Below are 26,407 nucleotides of genomic sequence, written 5' to 3' on the forward strand. Positions count from 1 at the left end.
TCCGGGTGGCCTTTCTTAAAGGCTATTCGGAATGAGCAATAACATTCCGCACCCTAACGTAAAAACTGGACACGTCAGCTGACTTCAAATATAAACAGAAAATGCTCCACCAGCAACTACTCGCAATGTCACAAACCTTTACAACATTGAGTAGCCTCTATAGACTAGATCACACCCACAATAACTGGCCTCAGTGGTAATCAGGAGCTGAGTTGGTCCCACAGATCCTCATGGTAACCATCCACCATTTTCAGGAAGTGACATCAACAGAGCCAGGGGATCGGGGTGCTTTGTGTCTAGAATCATTCAATGGCTAATTTCATGGTCTGGTTCCTGTGGGTGGCTGATTGGCCAGACGGACTTTACGTTTCAGCTGTAACCTCGATCCAGTGAGGGGTGAACTGCCAGGCCTCAAATAAAACTTTTAAAAATGTCTGTAGATTGAGGTTCTGTAGAAGGGTGGTCTGGGCCCGAAACTTTAACTGTGTTTCTCTCTCAGCTGCCAGACCTGCTGAGTTTATCCAGCGTTAGAATCGTAGAGGTTTACAGCATGGAAACAGGCCCTTCGGCCCAACCTGTCCGTGCTGCCCTTTTTTAAAGACCCCTAAGCTAATCCCAGTTGCCCGCATTTGGCCCATATCCCTCTATACCCATCGTACCCATGTAACCATCTAAATGCTTTTTAAAAGACAAAATTGTACCCGCCTCTAATGCTACCTCTGACAGCTCATTCCAGACACTCACCACCCTCTGTGTGAAAAAATTGCTCCTCTGGACACTTCTGTATCTCTCCCCTCTCACCTTAAACCTATGCCCTCTAGTTTTAGACTCTCCTACCTTTGGGAAAAGATATTGACTATCTAGCTGACCTGTGCCCCTCATTATTTTATAGACTCTATAAGATCACCCCTCAGCCTCCTACGCTCCAGAGAAAACAGTCCCAATCTATCCAGCCTCTCCTTATAACTCAATCCATCAAGTCCCAGTAGCATCCTAGTAAATCTTTTCTGCACTTTTTCTAGTTTAATAATATCCTTTCTATAATAGGGTGACCAGAATTGTACACAGTATTCTAAGTGTGGCCTGACCAATGTCTTGTACAACTTCAACAAGACGTCCCAACTCCTGTATTCAATGTTCTGACCGATGAAACCAAGCATGCCGAATGCCTTCTTCACCACTCTGTCCACCTGTGACCCCACTTTCAAGGCGTTATGAACCTGTACCCCTAGATCTCTTTGTTCTGTAACTCTCCCTAATGCCCTACCATTAACTGAGTGAGTCCTGCCCTGGTTCAATCTACCAAAATGCATCACCTTGCATTGATCTAAGTTGAACTCCATCTGCCATTCGTCAGCCCACTGACCCAATTGATCAAGATCCCATTGCAACTGGAGATAACCTTCTTCAGTGTCCACTGTGACACCAATCTTGGTGTCATCTGCAAACTTACTAACCATGCCTCCTATATTCTCATCCAAATCATTAATATAAATGACAAATAACAGTGGGCCCAGCACTGATCCCTGAGGCACATTGCTGGTCACAGGCCTCCAGTCCGAAAAACCACCCTCTGGCCTCCGTCAAGAGGCCAATTTTGTATCCGTTTAGATACCTCACCCTGGATCCCGTGAGATTAAACTTTATGCAACAACCTACCATGCATTACCTTGTCAAAGGCCTTGCTAAAGTCCATTCTTTTTCAGGTTTCCAGTACCCGCAGTATTTTGTTTCTATTTGACTGAGATTTGTGTTGGATTGTGCTGCCTAGTCACTCTTTGCAGCATTTATCCGTCACTGTTTGTTTATTTTTACGGCCCCTGAGGGAGTTCTGTGGCAGCTGTTCCCCCTGTCCCCCCGAGGGAGAGCATGAAAAGCGGCAGCCCACACTCTCCCTTTTCTCTGCCCCACACAGCGTTCCATTGACTGGCTGGACGCGCATTTCCAGCCCGAGGGGCAAAATATTGAGGCTGGAATTCCCGCTGGCACCCAATATCATTGCAAAAAACATGAACCCAGATTTCAGCATCTTGACTGGGGGTAGCGTGTAGGGGAGGAACAGAGAAGGGAATAATATTAGTCATGAGTTCCTGCTCACATTATCCAACCAGTGTTGGAAAAGTGCCAGCAAAGACAAGATCAAAGAATAATATCCATTTCGTCGAATCCTCCAGTACAGAAGGAGGCCATTCACCCATCTGCACTGCCCACAGTCCCACCCAAGCTCTATCCCCTTAGCCCCATGCATCTACCCTAGCCCCCCCCGACACTAAGGGCCAATTTAGTTTGGCCAATCCATCTAACCCGCACATCTGTGGACTTTGAGTTACATTCCACAAGATCCACAAGTGCCTCACATCCAATCAATTCAACTCTGCCAACGTCACCACTGTTACATGTCAGCCCGTGTCGTTCCGACACAGAAATAGACCATTCAGCCCATCATAAGAACATAAGAAATAGGAGCAGGAGTAGGCCATCTAGCCCTTCGAGCCTGCCCCGCCATTCAATAAGATCATGGCTGATCTGTCGTGGCTCAGTTCCACATTCCCGCCCTCTCCCCATAACCCTTAATCCCCTCTCATCAAAAACCCATCAACCCGCGTCTTAAAAATATTTAGCGAGGCAGCCTCCACCACTTCAACGGGCAGAGAATTCCAGAGATTCACCACCCTTTGAGTGAAGAAGTTCCTCCTCAACTCCGTTCTAAAACGCCCCCCCTTTATCTTGAGGCTGTGCCCCCTAGTCCTACTGTCTTTTTTGAGCGGAAAGAGTCTCTCCACCTCTATCCTATCCATCCCATTCATCATCTTATACGTCTCAATGAGATCTCCCCTCATTCTTCTAAACTCTAACGAGTACAAGCCCAGTTTATTCAGCCTCTCCTCATAGCTCAAATCCTCCACACTGCAATCCCATTCTCCTGCTTATTCCCTATACCCTTTAATACTCCTGGTATCACCACATCAGTAAGAAGTCTCACACCAGGTTAAAGTCCAACCAGTTTATTTGATAGTAATCCCACAAGCTTTTGGAAATGATGTTCCTTCCCCAGGTACGTGGAAGGTTCTGATCAGAGAAGGACGTATAAAAACACACACAGTTTACTGATTAGAATGTAAATCTTTACAGCAGCCTTCCACACACCTGACGAAGGAACACTGTTTCCAAAATCTTGTGGGTTTACTATCAAATAAACTGGTTGGACTTTAACCTGGTGTTGTGAGACTTCTTACTGTGTTTACCCCAGTCTAACATAAGAACATAAGAACATAAGAAATCGGAGCAGGAGTAGGCCATCTAGCCCTTCGAGCCTGCCCCGCCATTCAATAAGATCATGGCTGATCTGTCGTGGCTCAGTTCCACTTTCCCGCTTTCTCCCCATAACCCTTAATCCCCTCTCTTATCAAGAACCCATCAACCCGCTTCTTAAAAATATTTAGCGAGGCAGCCTCCACCACTTCAACGGGCAGAGAATTCCAGAGATTCACCACCCTTTGAGTGAAGAAGTTCCTCCTCAACTCCGTTCTAAACCGCCCCCCCTTTATCTTGAGGCTGTGCCCCCTAGTCCTACTGTCTTTTTTGAGCGGGAAGAGTCTCTCCACCTCTATCTTATCCATCCCATTCATCATCTTATACGTCTCAATGAGATCTCCCCTCATTCTTCTAAACTCTAACGAGTTCAAGCCTAGTTTATTCAGCCTCTCCTCATAGCTCAACCCCCTCAACTCCGGTATCATCCTAGTAAACCTCCTCTGCACTCCCTCCAGGGCCAAAATATCCTTGCGCAGGTGCGGCGCCCAAAACTGCACACAGTACTCCAGCTGCGGCCTCACCAATGCCCTATACAGCTGCAGCAAGACCTCCCTACTTTTATATTCAATCCCCCTCGCTATGAAGGCCAGCATCCCATTCGCCTTCCTGACCACCTGCTGCACCTGCAAGCTGGGTTTTTGCGACTCATGCACAAGGACCCCGAGGTCCCTCTGCACCGTCGCCTGCTGCAGTTTTTCGCCTCGTAAGTAATAGTCCTTCCTACCATACCATAGCATAACACCAGCATAGAACATAGGACATTACAGCGCAGTACTGGCCCTTGATGTTGCGCCGACCAGTGGAACCAATCTAATGACCCTCTAACCTAAACTATTCCAATGTTATCCATATGCCTATCCACTGACCATTTGAACGCCCTTAAAGTTGGCAAGTCCACAACTGCTGCAGGCAGGACATTCCACACCCTTACTACCCTCTGAGTAAAGAACCTACCTCTGATATCCGTGGAGCATCACGATCACCACAGCAGCCAGGTGACCAGTTAGAAGGAGTTGCGGATGTGAGTCGATAGTGGGAGTACTCATACTTTCCAATCCAGTAGCTTACCGCTTTGGAAATCTAACCCTGACAATCAGATTCACAGCGATGTAGTGAAAGGCAGTGATTAAATTCAGAGTGGTACTGATTCAGTGATAGCACAGGACCCTGGAAATCTGCTCAGTCCTTACCGCGAGACAAAGGCTGGTCACAGAAGCACCAAGGAGGCCATTCGGCCCACTGTCTATACCGGCTCTCCAAATGAGCATCAGGGCTCAACGCTATCCCCCTGTCTTTTCCCTGTACCCCAGCACACTGTTTCTAATCATCTAATGCCCTCTTGGATGCCTCAATTGAACCTGCCTCCCCCACACTTCCAGGCCGAGCATCCCAGACCCCAATCTCTTGCTGGGTGAGAAAGCTTTTTCTCACATTGTACTTGCTAATTTTGCAAAACAGTTTAAACTCTTCAATGCACACAAACAGCTTCTCCTGGTCTACTTCATCCAGTCCCGCATGATTGCAAACATGAACTCGGTGTAGGCTGTCGTTACATGACTAGAAACCCTACAGTGCAGAAAGAGGCCCTTCGGCCCATCGAGTCTGCACCAAACACAATCCCATCCAGGCCCTATCCCCATATCCCTACATATTATACCCACTAATCCCTCTAACCTACACATCCCAGGACACTAAGGGCAATTTTAGCACAGCCAATCAACCTAACCCGCACATCTTTGGACTGTGGGAGGAAACCAGAGCACCCGGAGGAAACCCACGCAGACACGAGGAGAATGTGCAAACTCTGCACAGACAGTGACCCGAGCCAGGAATCGAACCCAGGACCCTGGAGCTGTGAAGCAGCAGTGCTAACCCACTGTGCTACCGTGCCGCCCATATTATCATTCTGTTCCTGAAGGAGTGAAGATAGTTGGAATGGAAATCAATGTCCATTTATATAGCACCTTTCACACCCCAGGAGCACCCATAGATGTTGAAACCCAGTGAAATATTTTCAAAGTGTAATCACTGTTGTAAGATAGGAAACAAAGCAGTCCGTCTGTGCAGAGAAAGATCCCACGTGCAGTAGTGTGATAATGGACAGATATTGGGTTTCAGCACTGACTGTGGGACAAAAATTGCCAAGACGCCGGGGAGAACTCCCCGACTTTTCTTGGAAATAGCGCCATGAAATCTTTTCCATCCACCCGAGACAGAGCCTCTGGCAGTGCAGCGTGCCCTCAGAACTGCACTGGGAATGGGGTCAGCCTGGATGATGCAACAAATTGGCACGGTAGCACAGTGGGTTAGCACTGCTGCTTCACAGCTTTAGGGTCCTGGGTTCGATTCCCGGCTCGGGTCACTGGCTGTGCGGAGTTTGCACATTCTCCTCGTGTCTGCGTGGGTTTCCTCCGGGTGCTCTGCTTTCCTCCCACAGTCCAAAGAGGCTAAGAAGTTGCCCCTTAGTGTCCTGGGATGTGTAGGTTAGAGGGATTAGTGGGTATAGAACGTAGGGATATGGGGGTAGGGCCTGGGTGGGATTGTGGTCAGTGCAGGCTCGATGGGCACTGTAGGGTTCTATGTTCTAAATTCTCTGTAATGAGGCACTGGACTCAGGGAGCGAGCTCGCTCACACCTGACATTGCTAAAAGAGAAAAGTTGGGGTTTTGAACCTTCTGAAACGTCCCTCCCTACACTCTACTCTGCCTCCACCCTCAGTCACTCAATGTTCTCTATCTCAGCCCAAGTGATCACTGAATTAGCAGAGGGGACAGAGTGACAGGAATACTGAGTGTGTGCAGTCCCTGGGCTGGGAAACCCACATCTGAAGGCCATTTTTATGACGCTGCGGCAATTTTACCTGCCAATTCAAACGAGGCGGCTTTTTAACCCAATTTTCCAACTTGCCAGAGCGGGATCTGATCCCGCGCCCCACCCAGAGCGTGGGTTCCGTACTGGAGTCACCAGGCCTTACCTGAGCCTGTCCCGCCATTTCGATCCCCGCGTCCAGAAACTCATCAAAGTCTTCACTGAATTTCCCGGAGGCGGCAGCCAGTTGCCTGCTGGTTCCCCGAGAGGCGTGGACAACCTCCCCCGCCGACTGGTTCAGACCAGCGGCAGCTTGGTTCAACTCGCTCTGCGCTTCCTGGAAACTCTTGGTGCTCGCTGGCAACTGTGGGAGAGATTGAGAGAGAGATTCATTAATCCAACCAGGACATTTATCAGCTTCAACATCTCATATCTACAAAGCCATTCAGCCTATTAAAACTGTAGTGCCTCTAACCAAGGCCCAACCCCCCTATTCCTGTCACCCCTTCCATTTACCATTGCATCTTTGTGAGAGGAAACCGGAGCACCCGGAGGAAACCCACGCAGACACGGGGAGAACATGCAGACTCTGCACAGACAGTGACCCAAGGCCGGAATCGAACGCAGGTCCCTGATGCTGTCAGGCAGTCGTGCTAACCATTGTGGCACATCTGAAGTTCACACTCATGCACTCAGACAAACAGACACAGGCTCACGCTCACACACGGACGCAGGCGCGCGCTCACACACGGACGCAGGCGCGCGCTCACACACGGACGCAGGCGCACGCTCACACACAGACACAGGCGCGCGCTCACACACAGACACAGGCGCGCGCTCACACACGGACGCAGGCGCACGCTCACACACAGACACAGGCGCGCGCTCACACACAGACACAGGCGCGCGCTCACACACGGACGCAGGTGCTCACCCACACACAGACGCAGGCGCGCGCTCACACACGGACGCAGGTGCGCGCTCACACACGGACGCAGGTGCGCGCTCACACACGGACGCAGGTGCGCGCTCACACACGGACACAGGCGCGCGCTCACACACGGACGCAGGCGCGCACTCACACACGGACGCAGGCGCGCGCTCACACACAGACACAGGCGCGCGCTCACACACAGACACAGGCGCGCGCTCACACACAGACACAGGCGCGCGCTCACACACGGACGCAGGCGCGCGCTCACACACGGATGCAGGCGCGCGCTCACACACAGACACAGGCGCACACTCACACACAGATGCAGGTGCACGCTCACACTCACACATAGGCAAGGATACACACAGCTCACTTAGCAATCTTTGCCAGGCGTGTTAGACAGTTTGGATCTTATTACACACACTGCAGTGAGATATCATTTAATCCCACAGAGTGACAGACAGCCCTGCTGGAGATCAGCCCTGCTGGACATTAATTACGCTACAACATCAGATGAACGAACATCACTCAACAATCACCAGGCAAGACTGTTCTCTTCCTGTTGGGGAACATGTCAGTGGTCACGGGCATTCGGCCTCTGATCTTCTCCAAGGCGGCCTTCACGACACACGACAGCGCAGAGTCGCTGAGCAGAGACTGATAGCCAAGTTCCGCACACATGAGGACGGTCTCAACCTTGGGTTCATGTCGCACTATCTGTAACCCCCGTGACTTGTCTGGGTTTGCAAAATCTCACTAACTGTCCTGTCTGGAGACAATACACATCTCTTTAACCTGTGCTTAACCCTCTCTCCACTCACATTGTCTGTACCTTTAAGATTGATTACCTGTAAAGACTCGCATTCCAACCATTATTTTGTAAATTGAGTCTGTGGATGTTGAATGACAGAACTCCCATTTACCTGATGAAGGAGCAGTGCTCCAAAAGCTAGTGCTACCAAATTAGCCTGTTGGACTTTAACCTGGTGTGGTGAGACTTCTTACTGTGTTTACCCCAGTCCAACGCCGGCATCTCCACATCATGGAAATCAATTTGACAGGGATGGGAGGGCGGAGTGGGTGTGGGGGTAGTATTGGTGAATGGACCTGATTTGGTCCACATTGAATGTGATTCTGACCCTGTGTTTGACGCATGGCCACACATTTAGTGCAGACACGCGGTCACTCGGCGCGGTCACTCGGCGCGGTCACTCAGCACTGTCACTCGGCGCGGCCACTCGGCGCTGTCACTCGGCGCGGTCACTCAGCACTGTCACTCAGCGCGGTCACTCGGCGCGGTCACTCGGCGCTGTCACTCGGCGCTGTCACTCGGCGCGGTCACTCGGCGCTGTCACTCGGCGCGGTCACTCGGCGCTGTCACTCGGCGCTGTCACTCGGCGCGGTCACTCGGCGCGGTCACTCGGCGCTGTCACTCGGCGCGGTCACTCGGCGCTGTCACTCGGCGCGGTCACTCGGCGCTGTCACTCAGCACTGTCACTCGGCGCGGTCACTCAGCACTGTCACTCGGCGCGGTCACTCGGCGCTGTCACTCGGCGCTGTCACTCAGCACTGTCACTCAGCACTGTCACTCAGCACTGTCACTCAGCGCGGTCACTCAGCGCGGTCACTCAGCGCGGTCACTCAGCACTGTCACTCAGCACTGTCACTCAGCACTGTCACTCAGCACTGTCACTCAGCGCGGTCACTCGGCACTGTCACTCAGCACTGTCACTCAGCGCGGTCACTCGGCACTGTCACTCAGCACTGTCACTCAGCACTGTCACTCAGCACTGTCACTCAGCGCGGTCACTCAGCGCGGTCACTCAGCGCGGTCACTCAGCACTGTCACTCAGCACTGTCACTCAGCACTGTCACTCAGCACTGTCACTCAGCACTGTCACTCAGCGCGGTCACTCAGCGCGGTCACTCAGCGCTGTCACTCAGCGCTGTCACTCAGCACTGTCACTCAGCACTGTCACTCAGCACTGTCACTCAGCGCGGTCACTCAGCACTGTCACTCGGCACTGTCACTCGGCGCGGTCACTCGGCGCGGTCACTCGGCACGGTCACTCGGCGCTGTCACTCGGCGCTGTCACTCAGCGCGGTCACTCAGCGCTATCACTCAGCGCTGTCACTCAGCGCTGTCACTCAGCACTGTCACTCAGCGCGGTCACTCAGCACTGTCACTCAGCGCGGTCACTCAGCACTGTCACTCAGCACTGTCACTCAGCACTGTCACTCAGCGCGGTCACTCAGCGCGGTCACTCAGCGCGGTCACTCAGCGCGGTCACTCAGCACTGTCACTCAGCACTGTCACTCAGCGCTGTCACTCAGCGCTGTCACTCAGCACTGTCACTCAGCGCTGTCACTCAGCACTGTCACTCAGCACTGTCACTCAGCGCGGTCACTCAGCACTGTCACTCAGCACTGTCACTCAGCACTGTCACTCAGCACTGTCACTCAGCACTGTCACTCAGCGCGGTCACTCAGCACTGTCACTCAGCGCGGTCACTCAGCACTGTCACTCAGCGCGGTCACTCAGCACTGTCACTCAGCACTGTCACTCAGCACTGTCACTCAGCACTGTCACTCAGCACTGTCACTCAGCACTGTCACTCAGCACTGTCACTCAGCGCGGTCACTCAGCGCTGTCACTCAGCGCTGTCACTCAGCACTGTCACTCAGCACTGTCACTCAGCACTGTCACTCAGCGCCGTCACTCAGCGCCGTCACTCAGCGCGGTCACTCAGCACGGTCACTCAGCGCTGTCACTCAGCGCTGTCACTCAGCGCTGTCACTCAGCGCTGTCACTCAGCACGGTCACTCAGCACTGTCACTCAGCACTGTCACTCAGCGCGGTCACTCAGCACTGTCACTCAGCACTGTCACTCAGCGCGGTCACTCAGCACGGTCACTCAGCGCTGTCACTCAGCGCTGTCACTCAGCACGGTCACTCAGCACTGTCACTCAGCACTGTCACTCAGCACTGTCACTCAGCGCGGTCACTCAGCGCGGTCACTCAGCGCTGTCACTCAGCGCGGTCACTCAGCGCTGTCACTCAGCGCTGTCACTCAGCACGGTCACTCAGCACTGTCACTCAGCACTGTCACTCAGCGCGGTCACTCAGCACTGTCACTCAGCACTGTCACTCAGCACTGTCACTCAGCGCGGTCACTCAGCACGGTCACTCAGCGCGGTCACTCAGCACTGTCACTCAGCACTGTCACTCAGCACTGTCACTCAGCGCGGTCACTCAGCACGGTCACTCAGCGCTGTCACTCAGCGCTGTCACTCAGCACGGTCACTCAGCACTGTCACTCAGCACTGTCACTCAGCGCGGTCACTCAGCGCGGTCACTCAGCGCTGTCACTCAGCGCTGTCACTCAGCGCTGTCACTCAGCGCTGTCACTCAGCGCTGTCACTCAGCGCGGTCACTCAGCGCTGTCACTCAGCGCTGTCACTCAGCGCGGTCACTCAGCGCGGTCACTCAGCGCTGTCACTCAGCGCTGTCACTCAGCGCTGTCACTCAGCGCGGTCACTCAGCGCTGTCACTCAGCGCTGTCACTCAGCGCTGTCACTCAGCGCTGTCACTCAGCGCTGTCACTCAGCGCTGTCACTCAGCGCGGTCACTCAGCGCGGTCACTCAGCACTGTCACTCAGCACTGTCACTCAGCGCTGTCACTCAGCACTGTCACTCAGCGCGGTCACTCAGCACTGTCACTCAGCGCGGTCACTCAGCACTGTCACTCAGCGCGGTCACTCAGCACTGTCACTCAGCACTGTCACTCAGCACTGTCACTCAGCACTGTCACTCAGCACTGTCACTCAGCACTGTCACTCAGCACTGTCACTCAGCGCGGTCACTCAGCGCGGTCACTCAGCGCGGTCACTCAGCACTGTCACTCAGCACTGTCACTCAGCACTGTCACTCAGCACTGTCACTCAGCGCGGTCACTCAGCGCGGTCACTCAGCGCGGTCACTCAGCACTGTCACTCAGCACTGTCACTCAGCACTGTCACTCAGCACTGTCACTCAGCGCGGTCACTCAGCGCGGTCACTCAGCGCTGTCACTCAGCGCTGTCACTCAGCGCTGTCACTCAGCGCTGTCACTCAGCGCTGTCACTCAGCGCTGTCACTCAGCGCGGTCACTCAGCGCGGTCACTCAGCGCTGTCACTCAGCGCTGTCACTCAGCGCTGTCACTCAGCGCGGTCACTCAGCGCGGTCACTCAGCGCTGTCACTCAGCGCTGTCACTCAGCGCTGTCACTCAGCGCGGTCACTCAGCGCTGTCACTCAGCGCTGTCACTCAGCGCTGTCACTCAGCGCTGTCACTCAGCGCTGTCACTCAGCGCTGTCACTCAGCGCGGTCACTCAGCGCGGTCACTCAGCACTGTCACTCAGCACTGTCACTCAGCGCTGTCACTCAGCACTGTCACTCAGCGCGGTCACTCAGCACTGTCACTCAGCGCGGTCACTCAGCACTGTCACTCAGCGCGGTCACTCAGCACTGTCACTCAGCACTGTCACTCAGCACTGTCACTCAGCACTGTCACTCAGCACTGTCACTCAGCGCGGTCACTCAGCGCGGTCACTCAGCGCGGTCACTCAGCACTGTCACTCAGCACTGTCACTCAGCACTGTCACTCAGCACTGTCACTCAGCGCGGTCACTCAGCGCGGTCACTCAGCGCGGTCACTCAGCACTGTCACTCAGCACTGTCACTCAGCACTGTCACTCAGCACTGTCACTCAGCACTGTCACTCAGCACTGTCACTCAGCGCGGTCACTCAGCGCGGTCACTCAGCGCGGTCACTCAGCACTGTCTCTCAGCGCTGTCACTCAGCACTGTCACTCAGCACTGTCACTCAGCGCGGTCACTCAGCGCTGTCACTCAGCACTGTCACTCAGCACTGTCACTCAGCACTGTCACTCAGCACTGTCACTCAGCACTGTCACTCAGCACTGTCACTCAGCGCGGTCACTCAGCGCGGTCACTCAGCGCGGTCACTCAGCACTGTCTCTCAGCGCTGTCACTCAGCACTGTCACTCAGCACTGTCTCTCAGCGCTGTCACTCAGCACTGTCACTCAGCACTGTCACTCAGCGCGGTCACTCAGTGCGGTCACTCAGCGCGGTTAGTCCCACACATCCAGTGCACACAGAATTGAAGGTTTCTGATTGCTGTATACTGGGATGTAGGTGGATTTTACTGATGCTGAGAGAATGCAGTTCTCTGCTCCGGGTAATCTCAGTTACTTGTGTGCTTTTTAAGAAGATTGTACTCAGAATACTTGGCATCATGGTTCATTTTTAAAATCTTACCGAGTCGACCAGCAGCTTTTTGCTGGATTCTCCAATGCTTTTCAAAGCCATATCCACATCCTTCTGCCCGGGCAAACAGTTCACACAGTTGTTCAGTGAGTGAGACACAGATTTCGCCACCTTTAAAAAGGAAAAGAACAATCCTGACACAATCATACTGACTAGAATTCATAGACACTGCGTCAATCAGTCCCATTCACTGATTCAATTTATTGTAAGAAGTCTCACAACACCAGGTTAAAGTCCAACAGATTTATTTTAGCAAAAGCCACCAGCTTTCGAAAGCAAATGGTTTTTGCTACCAAACAAACCTGTCGGACTTGAACCTGGAGTTGTGAGACTTCTTACTGTGTTTACCCCAGTCCAACGCCGGCATCTCCGCATCTCGATTTACTGTCACATGTATTAGTAAACGGTGAAAATTGCTTCTTGCGTACTAGACAGTCAAAGCATACCATTCATAGAGAAAGAAACAAGGGAGCGCTGAGTATAGCGTCACAGTCATAACTAGCGGGTAGAGAAAGATTATTGCAAGATAGGTCCATTCAAAAGTCTGATGGCAGCAGGGAAGGAACTGTTTTTGAGTCGATAGGTACACGATCTCAGACTTCTGTATCTTCTTCCCGGTGGAAGAGAGAATATCCGGGATGTGTGGGGTTGTTAATTATGTTGGGTGCTTTTCCAAGGCAGCGGGGAGAGTAGACAGAGTCAATGGATGGGAGGCTGGTTTGCTATGATGGATTGGGCTTCATTCACAGATTAGTGCGTGATTGTTGATTGGTTCAATCACAGTCTGATTATTGTACAATAAAAAGTCGGCCGAAAACTCACCCTTGTCCCAGATGAATGTGTAGTGGTCCATTTTGGCAGGACCAATGGGATGAAGCAGTACAATATCAAGGGTAGGAGTCTTAGCAGTGTAGAAGAGCAGAAGGATCTTGGGGTCCGGGTCCATAGGACTCTTAAATTGGCCTCTCAGGTGGAAGAGGTGGTCAAGAAGGCGTATGGTGTACTGGTCTTCATTAATCGAGGGATTGAGTTTAGGAGTCGGGAGGTAATGCTGCAACTTTATAAGACCCTTGTCAGACCCCACTTGGAGTACTGTGCGCAGTTCTGGTCGCCTCACTACAGGAAGGATGTGGAAGCTATTGAGAGGGTGCAGAGGAGATTTACAAGGATGTTGCCTGGATTGGGAGGCATGCCTTATGAGGATAGGTTGAGGGAGCTGGGTCTCTTCTCCCTGGAGAGACGAAGGTTGAGAGGCGACCTGATAGAGGTTTATAAAATGCTGAGAGGAATAGATAGGGTGGATTCTCGGAGGCTATTTCCCAGGGCTGAAATGGTCGCTACGAGAGGACACAGGTTTAAGGTGCTGGGGAGCAGGTACAGAGGAGATGTCAGGGGTAAGTTTTTCACTCAGAGGGTGGTGAGTGAGTGGAATCGGCTGCCGTCGGTGGTGGTGGAGGCGAACTCGCTGGGGTCTTTTAAGAGACTTCTGGATGAGTACATGGGATTTAATGGGATTGGGGGTTATAGATAGGTCTATGGCTTAGCAGGTATGGATGTGATCGGCGCAACTTGTGGGCCGAAGGGCCTGTTTGTGCTGTAGTGTTCTATGTTCTATGACCAGAGGCTGTTCTCCTCTTTGAGTGGCGGAGAGAGCTGACTGGTGGTGATTTAGCCTGAGGGTCCCCATACCCCAGGGCAAGGGGCAAGATAGAGAAGGCTGGATAACCTCACAGGTACAGGAATTGAACCTGTGCTTAACGTGACCTGTGTGGCTTAAATGGTCAAGGGGTATGGAGAGATAGTGGGAGTGGGATACTGAGAGTGGATGATCAGCCATGACCATATTGAATGGCAGGGCAGGCTCGAAGGGCCAAATGGCCTACTCCTGCTCCTATTTTCCATGTTGGCATTGCCCTGTGTCAGAAACTGGCACTGAGCTCTGCGGCATGGCAGTAACCGACACCAAAGAGACGCCCCCTCTGAGCAGGAGGGTAAACTGCATGATGGGAGGACTCAGTGGCAGCTGAAGGTACGTGAGGAAGTTGGGGGGGGTTGGTGGGGGTGGAGGTGGTGCGAACACACCTTGAGTTGATCTTATTAGATGTCCAAGACATTTCACAACACCATTATTAAACCAAACACAGTCACACCTTAGACCGGGTAACCAAAATATTGGATAAGTTGGAAAATTTGAAGTAGTTATGGGGAACAAGGAAATGGCAGAGGAGTTAAACAGATACTTTGCGTCAGTCTTTATGGTGGGAGATACTTCGAACATCCCATTAATACCCAAGAATGTGAGGAGGAACTAAGTGCTGTTAGCATCACCAGAGAAGTAGCATTAGACAAACTAATGGGGCGAAGACCCCTGGCCCTGATGTCTTGTATCCGAGGATCCTAAAAGAAGTCGCTACAGCGATAGTGGGTGCTTTATTTGTAATTTTCCAAAAATCCCTGCATTCTGGAGAAATACAGCAGCTTTGGAGAACTGCCAATGTGACACTCCAATTCAAAAAGGGAAGGAGGTAAAGTGGGTAACTATCGGCCCATTAACCGAACATCTATTGTTGGAAAAATGTTGGGACTAATTATTAAGGCATGAGTAGCAACACATTTGGAAAATCTAATCAAACAGAGTCAGCATGGCTTCATGACAGGGAAACGGTGTCTAACTTGTTAGAGTTTTTGAAGGAAGTCTCATCCTGAGTGGAGATACTCAAAGCATTCTTCCACTGCTACTCTCTGCTTTCTCACTCCCAAGCCAGTTTTATATCCATCTTACCAGCTCACGTCAGATTCCATATGGCTTCGACTATGGCCTTTTCCCCCTTGTGTGACGAGACACTACAAAAAAACTCACCTTCTCGTCAGCCTACAATGAGGAACCTTATCGAAGGCTTTACTAAAGTCCATGTACACAACATCCACTGCCCTGCCGTCGTCAATCTTTTTTGTCACTTCCTCAAACAACTCAATCAAGTTTGTGAGACACAGCCTCCCCTTCACAAAACCATGTTGCCTATCGCTAATTAACCCATTCTCTTCCAGACGTGAATACATCTGCTCTTAAGAATCTACGCTAATAAGTTCCCCACCGCTGATGTAAGGATCACAGGCCTGTAATTTCCAGGGTTGTCTCTTCTGCCCTTCTTAAACAGAGGAACAACGTTAGCTACTCTCCAATCCTCTGGTACCTTGCTGGTGGCTAAACAGGAGACAAAGATTTTGGCAATGCATCAGCAATTTGTTCCCTCATCTCTCTTCGTATTCTGGGAGAGACCCTATCTGGGGACTTGTCCAACTTAATGTTTTACAAAACCTCCAATGTCTCCTCTCTTTTTACCTCAACTTATTACAATATCATGGCTTTTTTTTCCCTTGTTTGTAATTGGTAAAAGTTATTGCTAATTGTCCTTCTCTGTATTAACTGTATTCTTAATTAAACTGTTTGATAAAAGCTCCCTAGTGGGTCATTTGAATCATAGCTGGAGTGAAACATCTCAGGCTCACCTGTGCCAAAACTTATAACCCAGACTCACTTCATAAAATACCTGGGAGTTTCCGGCCTGAGTGGTAACAGAGGGTAGCGGGCAAAGGTCACCCAGCCTGGACGGCTGCTCCAACCTCTGGAGGGGGATTTGAACTCACAAACCTCGGACTGGGAGGTGACACAGATATCGATGCTTTAATCCAGGCCGAGGGACTGACCTGTGCCAGCCTCTGCTGACTCTCCGCATCTCCAGGTGAGGCCAGTGCGTTCTTGGCTTCCTGGATCAGCACGGCAGATCCATCCATCACATCCCGCGCCGTATCCAGCATGGAATTCTGAGCTGGAGAGTTATCGGTCGAGGCTGCCACCCCACGGGCAGCTGACGCCAGTGTTTTCAGAGCTTGCGCAGTTTCTCGGGCAGCGATACCTGAGAACAGAACAGAGTCTCGTCACACTGAACCGCACTGGCGCAATCCCGTCACAGTGAGCCGCACTGGCGCAATCCCGTCACACTGAACCGCACTGGCACAATCCCGTCACACTGAACCGCACTGGCGCAATCCCGTCACACTGAACCGCACTGGCGCAATCCCGTCACACTGAACCGCACTGGCGCAATCCCGTCACACTGAACCGCACTGGCGCAATCCCGTCACAGTGAACCACACTGGCACAATCCCGTCACACTGAACCGCACTGGCACAATCCCGTCACACTGAACCACACTGGCACAATCCCGTCACACTGAACCACACTGGCACAATCCCGTCACACTGAACCGCACTGGCACAATCCCGTCACACTGAACCGCACTGGCACAATCCCGTCACACTGAACCGCACTGGCGCAATCCCGTCACACTGAACCGCACTGGCGCAATCCTGTCACACTGAACCGCACTGGCACAATCCCGTCACACTGAACCGCACTGGCACAATCCTGTCACACTGAACCGCACTGGCACAATCCCGTCACACTGAACCGCACTGGCGCAATCCCGTCACACTGAACCGCACTGGCGCAATCCCGTCACACCGAACCGCACTGGCACAATCCCGTCACACCGAACCGCACTGGCGCAATCCCGTCACACCGAACCGCACTGGCGCAATCCCGTCACACCGAACCGCACTGGCACAATCCCGTCACACCGAACCGCACTGGCGCAATCCCGTCACACTGAACCGCACTGGCGCAATCCCGTCACAGTGAACCGCACTGGCGCAATCCCGTCACACCGAACCGCACTGGCGCAATCCCGTCACACCGAACCGCACTGGCGCAATCCCGTCACACCGAACCGCACTGGCGCAATCCCGTCACAGTGAACCGCACTGGCGCAATCCCGTCACACTGAACCGCACTGGCACAATCCCATCGCACTGAACCGCACTGGCACAATCCCGTCACACCGAACCGCACTGGCGCAATCCCGTCACACCGAACCGCACTGGCGCAATCCCGTCACACCGAACCGCACTGGCGCAATCCCGTCACACTGAACTGCACTGGCACAATCCCGTCACACTGAACCGCACTGGCACAATCCCGTCACACTGAACCGCACTGGCGCAATCCCGTCACACTGAACCGCACTGGCGCAATCCTGTCACACTGAACCGCACTGGTGCAATCTTGTCACACTGAACCGCACTGGCGCAATCCTGTCACACTGAACCGCACTGGCGCAATCCTGTCACACTGAACCGCACTGGTGCAATCTTGTCACACTGAACCGCACTGGCGCAAACCTGTCACACTGAACCGCACTGGCGCAATCCTGTCACACTGAACCGCACTGGTGCAATCTTGTCACACTGAACCGCACTGGCACAATCCCGTCACACTGAACCACACTGGCACAATCCCATCGCACTGAACCGCACTGGCACAATCCTGTCACACTGAACCGCACTGGCACAATCCCGTCACACTGAACCGCACTGGCACAATCCCGTCACACTGAACCGCACTGGCACAATCCCGTCACACTGAACCGCACTGGCACAATCCCGTCACACTGAACCGCACTGGCACAATCCCATCGCACTGAACCGCACTGGCGCAATCCCGTCACACTGAGCCGCACTGGCACAATCCCGTCACACCGAACCGCACTGGCACAATCCCGTCACACTGAACCACACTGGCACAATCCCATCGCACTGAACCGCACTGGCGCAATCCCGTCACACTGAACCACACTGGCACAATCCCATCGCACTGAACCGCACTGGCACAATCCCGTCACACTGAACCACACTGGCACAATCCCATCGCACTGAACCGCACTGGCGCAATCCCGTCACACTGAACCGCACTGGCACAATCCCGTCACACTGAACCGCACTGGCGCAATCCCGTCACACCGAACCGCACTGGCACAATCCCGTCACACTGAACCGCACTGGCGCAATCCCGTCACACCGAACCGCACTGGCACAATCCCATCGCACTGAACCGCACTGGCACAATCCCGTCACACTGAACTGCACTGGCACAATCCCGTCACACTGAACCGCACTGGCACAATCCCGTCACACCGAATCGCACTGGCACAATGATAAACTGAAGACAGAAAAACGACCCTCAACTTCATCAAAGTTACTTTCTCCTAAACTTTAACCCCACCCTCCTGACCTGCTTTACCTCTTAGTGTGGGGGACGCTGGGAGTCCTGATCCACTTGCCTCAGTGGCACGGACCACATTAAAGGAGAAGCTCAGGGGGTATCACCCAGGCCGAGAACACACGGCAGCAATAAACTCAAGTTTAAGAATATCTGTGTCTCCTTCACAAATGGATCAAATAATTCAACTACCAAGTTCTTTTATTTTTTATGTGGGATGTGGGTGTTGGTGGCACACCTAGAGTATTGTGGGCAGTTTTGGTCTCCTGAGGAAGGATGTCCTTGCTGTCGAGAGAGTGCGGTGAAGGTTTACCTGAGTCTACGGGTGGTGGAACTGACCCATGAGCTTGGAATGACTAGGTTAGGATTGTATTTGCTGGAGTTGAGAAGGAAGAGGGAGAATCTCATTGAGACTCATAAAATTCTAACACAACGAGACAAGGTAGATGCAAGAAGGATGTTCCCGATGTGGGGGGAGTCCAGAACCAGGGGGTCACGGTCTGAGGATTCCGGGGAGAACATTTAGGACGGAGATGAGGAGACATTTCTTCACCCAAAGAGTGGTGAGCCTGTGGAATTCATTCCCACAGGGAGTAAATGATGCCGAAACATTGTTTTGTAATAGATATAAATGATTTGGAGGAAAATGTAACTTTGATTAGTAAATTTGTGGATGACACAAAGGTTGGTGGATTTGCAATAATGATGAGGACCATCAGAGGATACAGCAGGTTGGAGATTTGGGCAGAGAGAGATGGCAGATGGAGTTTAATTCAGACAAATGAGAAGTAATGCATTTTGGAAGGTCTAATACAGATAGGAAATGTACAGTAAATGGCAGGACTCTTAAAAGTATTGATAGGCAGAGGGATCTGGGCGTACAGGTACACTGGGCACTGAAAGTGGCAATGCGGGTAGAGAAGGTAGTCAAGAAGGCATACGGCATGCTTGCCTTCATCGGCCGGGGCACTGAGTTTAAAAATTGGCAAGTCATGTTGCACCTTTATAGAACCTTAGTGAGGCCGCACTTGGAATATAGAGTTCAATCCTGGTCGCCACACTACCAGAAGGATGTGGAGGCTTTGGAGAGGGTACAGAAAAGATTTACCAGGATGGTGCCTGGTTTGGAGGGCATTAACTTTGAGGGGAGGTTGGAGAAACTTGGTTTGTTCTCACTGGAACAGCAGAGGTTGACAGGCGACTTGATAGAAGCCTACAAGATTACCAGAGGCATGGACAGAGTGGATAGTCAGAAGCTTTTTCCCAGGGTGGAAGAGTCAATTACTAGGGGGGGCACAGGTTTAAGGTGCGAGGGGCAAGGTTTAAAGGAGATGCAAGTTTTTTTTCCACAGAGGGTGCCTGGAACTCGCTGCTGGGGGAGGTAGTGGAAGCAGATACGATAGTGAATTTTAAGGGGTGTCTTAACAAATACATGAATAGGATGGGAATAGAGGGATAGGTTTTAGTTTAGTCGGACAGTATGGTCAGTGCAGGAGGGCCGAAGGGCCTGTTCCTGTGCTGTAATTTTCTTTTGTTCTATTGAATGTATCCAAGATATAGCACTTGGGGCGAATGGGATCAAAGATTCTGGAGAGAAAGCAGGATTGAGTTGGATGATCAGCCATGATTGTGATGAACGGTGGAGCAGGCTCAAAGTGCCAAGTGGCTGCCTCCTGCTCCTATCGTCTATGATCCACATTTACTATCCATCCCGGGCTACCCTTCAGAAGGAGGCAGTGAGCTGCCTTGTTGAACCGTTGCAGTCCATTCCAAGGCCAGCACACCCTTCCTTAGATATGGGGCCCAAAACTGCTCACAATACTCCAAATGGGGTCTGACCAGAGCCTTATTCAGCCCCAGAAGTCCATCCCTGCTCTTGTATTCTAGCTCCCTGGATGTGAATGCTAACATTGCATTTGCCTTCCTAACTGCCGACTGAACCTGCACCTTAGGAGAATCTTGAACAAGGACTCCCGAGTCCCTTTGTGTTTCTGATTTCCTAAGCATTTCCCCATTTCGAAAATAGTCTATGCCCCCATTCCTCCTTCCAAGGGACATAACCTCACGCTTTTCCACATTATACTCCATTTGCCTTTTCTTTGTCACTCTCCTAACCTGTCCAAGTCCTTCTATAGACCTCCCCGCTTCCTCAATACTACCTGTCCCTCTACGTGTCTTTGTATCATCTGCAAACTTAGAAACAGTGCCTTCAGTTCCTTCCTCCAAATCGTTAAGGTGTGGTGAAAATTTGTGGTCCCAGCACCGACCCGAGGCACACCACTAGTGTGTGGCTGCCAGCCTGAGAAAAGACCCCTTTATCCCCATTCTGCCAGTCATCCAATCCGCTATCCATTGCCAGGATCTTACCCGTAACAACACGGCCTCTTAACTTATTTAACAGTCTCCTGTGCAGCGCCTTGTCCAAGGCCTGCTGGAAATCTAAATAAACTACGTCCACAGAAAGCATTGTATCTGTGAGCTCTGAGCAGCATGAACGAGGTTTATCACCATGTGCATTTTGCTTCCCATTATAAACGTTACTGGGTGGCACGGTGGGTTAGCACTGCTGCTTCACAGCTCCAGGGTCCTGGGTTCAATTCCCGGCTCGGGTCACTGTCTGTGTGGAGTATGCACATTCTCCTCATGTCTGTGTGGGTTTTCTCCGGTTTTCTCCCACAGTCCAAAGATGTGCGGGTTAGGTTGACTGGCCAAACTAAGAAATTGCCCCTTAGTGTCCAGGGATGTGTAGGTTAGAGGGATTAGTGGGTAATAATATGGAGGGATATGGGGGTAGGGCCTGGGTGGGATTGTGTTCGGTGCAGACTCGATGGGCCGAAGGGCCTCTTTCTGCACTGTAGGGTTCTATGATCTCTAAACATTTGCTGCTTCTGTTATGGTTCATACAATCGAAGGCACTACTTCCATGTTATCGTTGATTACTTATCATATTTCACTTTCCAAACTTGGAAAGTCCTGCCAAAGAATGAATTGGAACAGGAAATAATAAATCAAACTGAAAAATAATGGACTCTGTAAAATTGACTGGACTTGGAGAGCTGTATTATTGAAGAGTATTGTAGGAAACATAGTCTTATTTTGGCACAGTAATGTCCCACAAATAGCAACGTGACAATGGCAAGACCATTAGAGCTAAACTTTATTTATTCAGTGGCGTAAATAGGCTTACATTCACACTGCAATGTAGTTACTGTGAAAATCACCACGCTCCAGCGCCTGTTTGGGTACACCGAGGGAGAATTTAGCACGGCCAATGCACCCTAACCAGCACGTCTTTCGGACTGTGGGAGGAAATCAGAGCACCAGAAGGAAACCCACGCAGACATGGGGAGAATGTGCAAACCCCATTCTAATGAACACATTGCCCCATTGTACTAGACTCTCGCTGTAAATGGACACACATATTTCTCTGCCCTTGGGTGAAATCTGAAATAAAAGTGAAATAAAACTGGATATTTTCCCATTCATTTGGGAAATTATACCTGGGAGAAAGGTTTTCACATCGAGTTTTAAATCTTACACCATGTACCCTCTCCTCACTGCTGTCCCCTGTCTCAATCCAGCCAATCAGCACTCACAGAGTGAGGCCATTCATTCTGATTGAGAAAAGACACTTTGGATTATTTCCTGCCTCCCGAGGCCCTGGGAGTTGTGGAGGCAGAAAGGGATTGAGCTGTTTGTGTTGATAAATCACTTGAATCTTTGCGATGGCTTTCTCCATCTGCCTGGCAGCTCTCACAATCTCAGCATTCCAGGATTGTTATCGCATAGAAAGCTGCCATTTGGCCCACTGTGTCTGCACCAGCCAAAGAGTAACATGACTTAGATTTAAGGCCTTTATCTTAATGGGGCTGGAGTACAAACAGAACGAACGGGGTGGCACGGTAGCACAGTGGGTTAGCGCTGCTGCTTCACAGCTCCAGGGTCCTGGGTTCGATTCCCGGCTCAGGTCACTGTCTGTGTGGAGTTTGCACATTCTCCTCGTGTCTGCGTGGGTTTCCTCCCACAGTCCAAAGATGTGCGGGTTAGGTTGATTGGCCGCGCTAAGAAATTGCCCCTTAGTGTCCAGGGATGCGCAGGTTAGAGGGATTAGTGGGTATAATATGTAGGGATATGGGGATAGGACCTGGGTGGGATTGTGTTCAGTGCAGACTCGATGGGCCGAAGGGCCTCTTTCTGCACTGTAGGGTTCTATGGAAGTGATGTTTCAGTTGCACAAAACCAGACACCATTTTGCCAAAACCAGTTGGCCAGATCCCATCTCAATAACCAACGCTGAGTCTCAGACACAGACATACTTGCCTCTGAGGTTCACATTTAACAGCACGATCCCAGGCTCAGAGGGATAAATTATAATGGCAGGCTGGCATAAACTTGACTTACAGCTGATTGATATTAGAATGTTACGAGTGATTTAATTGAAGGGTTTAAAATGATAAAAGGATTTTATAAAAGGTCACATACAGAGAACACATTTCCTCTCGCGACAGAATCCACAATAAAAGGTCAAAATCTGAAGATTTGAACAAAGTCATTAAGACACAAAGCCTTGAAGCTTCTCTTTTTAACATTACACGCCCCAGTCCCACTATTTTTGACTGTGGCCCTGTTTGACTCTAGCCCTTGGCTTCTCTACTTTCCCCTTTTCTCATTCCTCCTTTTGTATTTCGTTCTTGTCCTTGAATCCCCCCACCCCACAACTCCTGTACCCACTGTACAGTGCCCATTACACTGAACTGTACCCTCCTGTACACAGCCCATTACACTGAACTGTACCCTCCTGTACACAGCCCATTACACTGAACTGTACCCACCTGCACACTGCCCATTACACTGAACTATACCCACCTGCACACTGCCCATTACACTGAACTATACCCACCTGCACGGTGCCCATTACACTGAACTGTACCCACCTGCACACTGCCCATTACACTGAACTGTACCCACCTGCACACTGCCCATTACACTGAACTATACCCACCTGCACAGAGCCCATTACACTGAACTGTACCCACTGTACACAGCCCATTACACTGAACTGTATACACCTGTATGGTGCCCATTACACTGAACTATACCCAAATGCATCGTGCCCATTACACTGCACTGTACACACCTGCACACTGCCCATTACGCTGAACTGTACCCACTGTACAGTGCCCATTACACTGAACTGTATACACCTGTATGGTGCCCATTACACTGAACTGTACCCACTGTACGGTGCCCATTACACTGAACTGTACCCACTGTACAATGCCCATTACACTGAACTGTACCCACTGTACGATGCCCATTACACTGAACTGTATACACCTGTATGGTGCCCATTACACTGAACTGTACCCACTGTACGGTGCCCATTACACTGAACTGTACACCAACAGTGCCCATTAGACTGAACTGTACCCACTGTACGGTGCCCATTACACTGAACTGTACACCAACAGTGCCTATTACACTGAACTGTACCCACCTGTACACTGCCCATTACACTGAACTGTACCCACCTGTATGGTGCCCATTACACTGAACTGTACCCTCCTGTACACTGCCCATTACACTGAACTGTACCCACCTGTATGGTGCCCATTACACTGAACTGTACCCACCTGCACGGTGCCCATTACACTGAACTGTACCCACCTATACAGTGCCCATTACACTGAACTGTACCCATCTGTACAGTGCCCATTACACTGAACTGTACCCACCTGTACAGTGCCCATTACACTGAACTGTACCCACCTATACAGTGCCCATTACACTGAACTGTACCCACCTGTACAGTGCCCATTAGACTGAACTGTACCCACCGGCACGGTGCCCATTACACTGAACTGTACCCACTGTACACAGCCCATTACACTGAACTGTACCCACTGTACACAGCCCATTACACTGAACTATACCCACCTGTACAGTACTCATTACACTGAACTGTACCCACCTGTATAGTGTTCGTTGCCTTGAGCTGCACAGGTCAGAAGCTGTGCCATTGAGGAACCAACAGCCTTTGATGTGCATCCCAGATCCTGAGCACATTTCTCCAGCTGGAAAGTTAGCAGGAGGACAGTCCATTAGTGTACACACCCAACTCTGAAAAATCACCCAAACTGATCTCATCTTCAACCACCTTCCTTCCAAATTTCAAACATCCATTTTGCAAGCTTACTTCAGTCTACCATTGCCATTCCAACTCAGTCTTCCGGCGGGAGAGTGGCAGATGGACTTCAACACGGATAAATGTGTAGAGGTCCATTTTGGCAGGTCCAATGGGATGAAGGAGTACAATATCAAGGGTAGGAGTCTTAGCAGTGTAGAGGATCAGAAGGATCTTGGGGTCCGGGTCCATAGGACTCTTAAATTGGCCTCGCAGGTGGAGGATGTGGTTAAGAAGGCGTATGGTGTACTGGCCTTCATTAATCGAGGGATTGAGTTTAGGAGTCGGAAGGTAATGCTGCAACTTTATAAGACCCTAGTCAGACCCCACTTGGAGTACTGTGCGCAGTTCTGGTCGCCTCACTATAGGAAGGATGTGGAAGCTATTGAGAGGGTGCAGAGGAGATTTACAAGGATGTTGCCTGGATTGGGAGGCATGCCTTATGAGGATAGGTTGAGGGAGCTTGATCTTTTCTCCTTGGAGAGATGAAGGTTGAGAGGCGACCTGATAGAGGTTTATAAAATGTTGAGAGGAATAGATAGGGTGGATTCACGGAGGCTATTTCCCAGGGCTGAAATGGTCGCTACGAGAGGACACAGGTTTAAGGTGCGGGGAGGAAAGTACAGAAGTGATGTTGGGGTAAGTTTTTCACTCAGAGGGTGGTGAGTGAGTGGAATCGGCTGCCGTCGGTGTTGGTAGAGGCGAACTCGCTGGGGTCTTTTAAGAGACTTCTGGATGAGTACATGGGATTTAATGGGATTGAGGGTTATAGATAGGCCTGGTAGGTATGGATATGATCGGCGCAACTTGTGGGCCGAAGGGCCTGTTTGTGCTGTAGTGTTCTACGTTTGCTTGGAGCATTATATTCATTCTCAAGGTGTGGGAATTGTCAGCAAGGCCACCAGGGTCTCGTTCTGAACAGACGCAGCAGAAGAAATAGGGTGCCTTGTTGGCAGTAGCTACTCACTCACTCATTGAATCCCTACGGCGGAGAATGAGGCCATTCAGCCCATTGTATTTATCCCTCTAACCCTCCTAACCTTGGAACTGTAAGGGGAGAGGTACCATGGGCAATCAACCTAACCAACACATCTTTGGACACTAAGGAGAAATTTAGCACGACCAATCCAGCTAGGGCAGTAATGTGGTACACACTATGCTGTACACTGATCTCGGTTCGTGGGACTAGAGGATGGAGATGAGGATATTGGTGGGAAACGTTTCGTGGAGTCAGTTCCATCGGATTTTCATGGTGCTGAGGTGATGATACTCCCTCCCCAAACTGTCACGTACCTGTAAAAGGGCTATAAATAAGTCCTGACTTTGAGGCAGCACAGTGGCACAGCGGTTAGTACTGCCGCCTCTCAGCGCCAGGGACCCGGGTTCAATTCCTGGTTTGGGTTCACTGTGTGGAGTGTGCACGTTCTCCTTGTGTCTGCATGGGTTTCTTCCAGTGCTCCGGTTTCCTCCCACTGCCCGAAAGGTTAGGGTGCATTGGCCGTGCTAAATTCTCCCTCAGTGTAACCCGAACAGCTGACTAGGGGATTTTCACAGTTACTTCATTGCAGTGTTAATGTAAGCCTACGTGTGACTAATAAATAAATAAACTTCAGGTGTGTATTTTGATTTCTATTGGGTTGGTTAAGCAACTGACTGGATGAAATTATGCAATTTTATCTGCCAGGCCTTGGTCTAATCCCCTTAATCCTTGAAGGATT

General features: G+C 51.2%; 1 protein-coding gene across 1 annotated transcript in view; it reads right to left on the minus strand.

The window, feature by feature from the left end:
• Window positions 1–26,407, minus strand: part of LOC145339197 (talin-2) — a gene marked incomplete at both ends in the record, with an annotated part of 176,335 nt that overhangs the window by 73,401 nt on the left and 76,527 nt on the right. Inside the window, 4 exons of the mRNA XM_080183582.1 lie at window positions 6,290–6,487; window positions 12,379–12,498; window positions 16,096–16,304; window positions 24,477–24,579. Coding sequence (XP_080039708.1) covers window positions 6,290–6,487; window positions 12,379–12,498; window positions 16,096–16,304; window positions 24,477–24,579 — 630 coding nt within the window. The remainder of the gene's footprint in view (window positions 1–6,289; window positions 6,488–12,378; window positions 12,499–16,095; window positions 16,305–24,476; window positions 24,580–26,407) is intronic.

This window comes from Carcharhinus amblyrhynchos, unplaced genomic scaffold, assembly GCF_965287045.1.
Source record: "Carcharhinus amblyrhynchos unplaced genomic scaffold, sCarAmb.v2.hapA chromosome_338, whole genome shotgun sequence".
Lineage (NCBI taxonomy): Eukaryota > Metazoa > Chordata > Chondrichthyes > Carcharhiniformes > Carcharhinidae > Carcharhinus > Carcharhinus amblyrhynchos.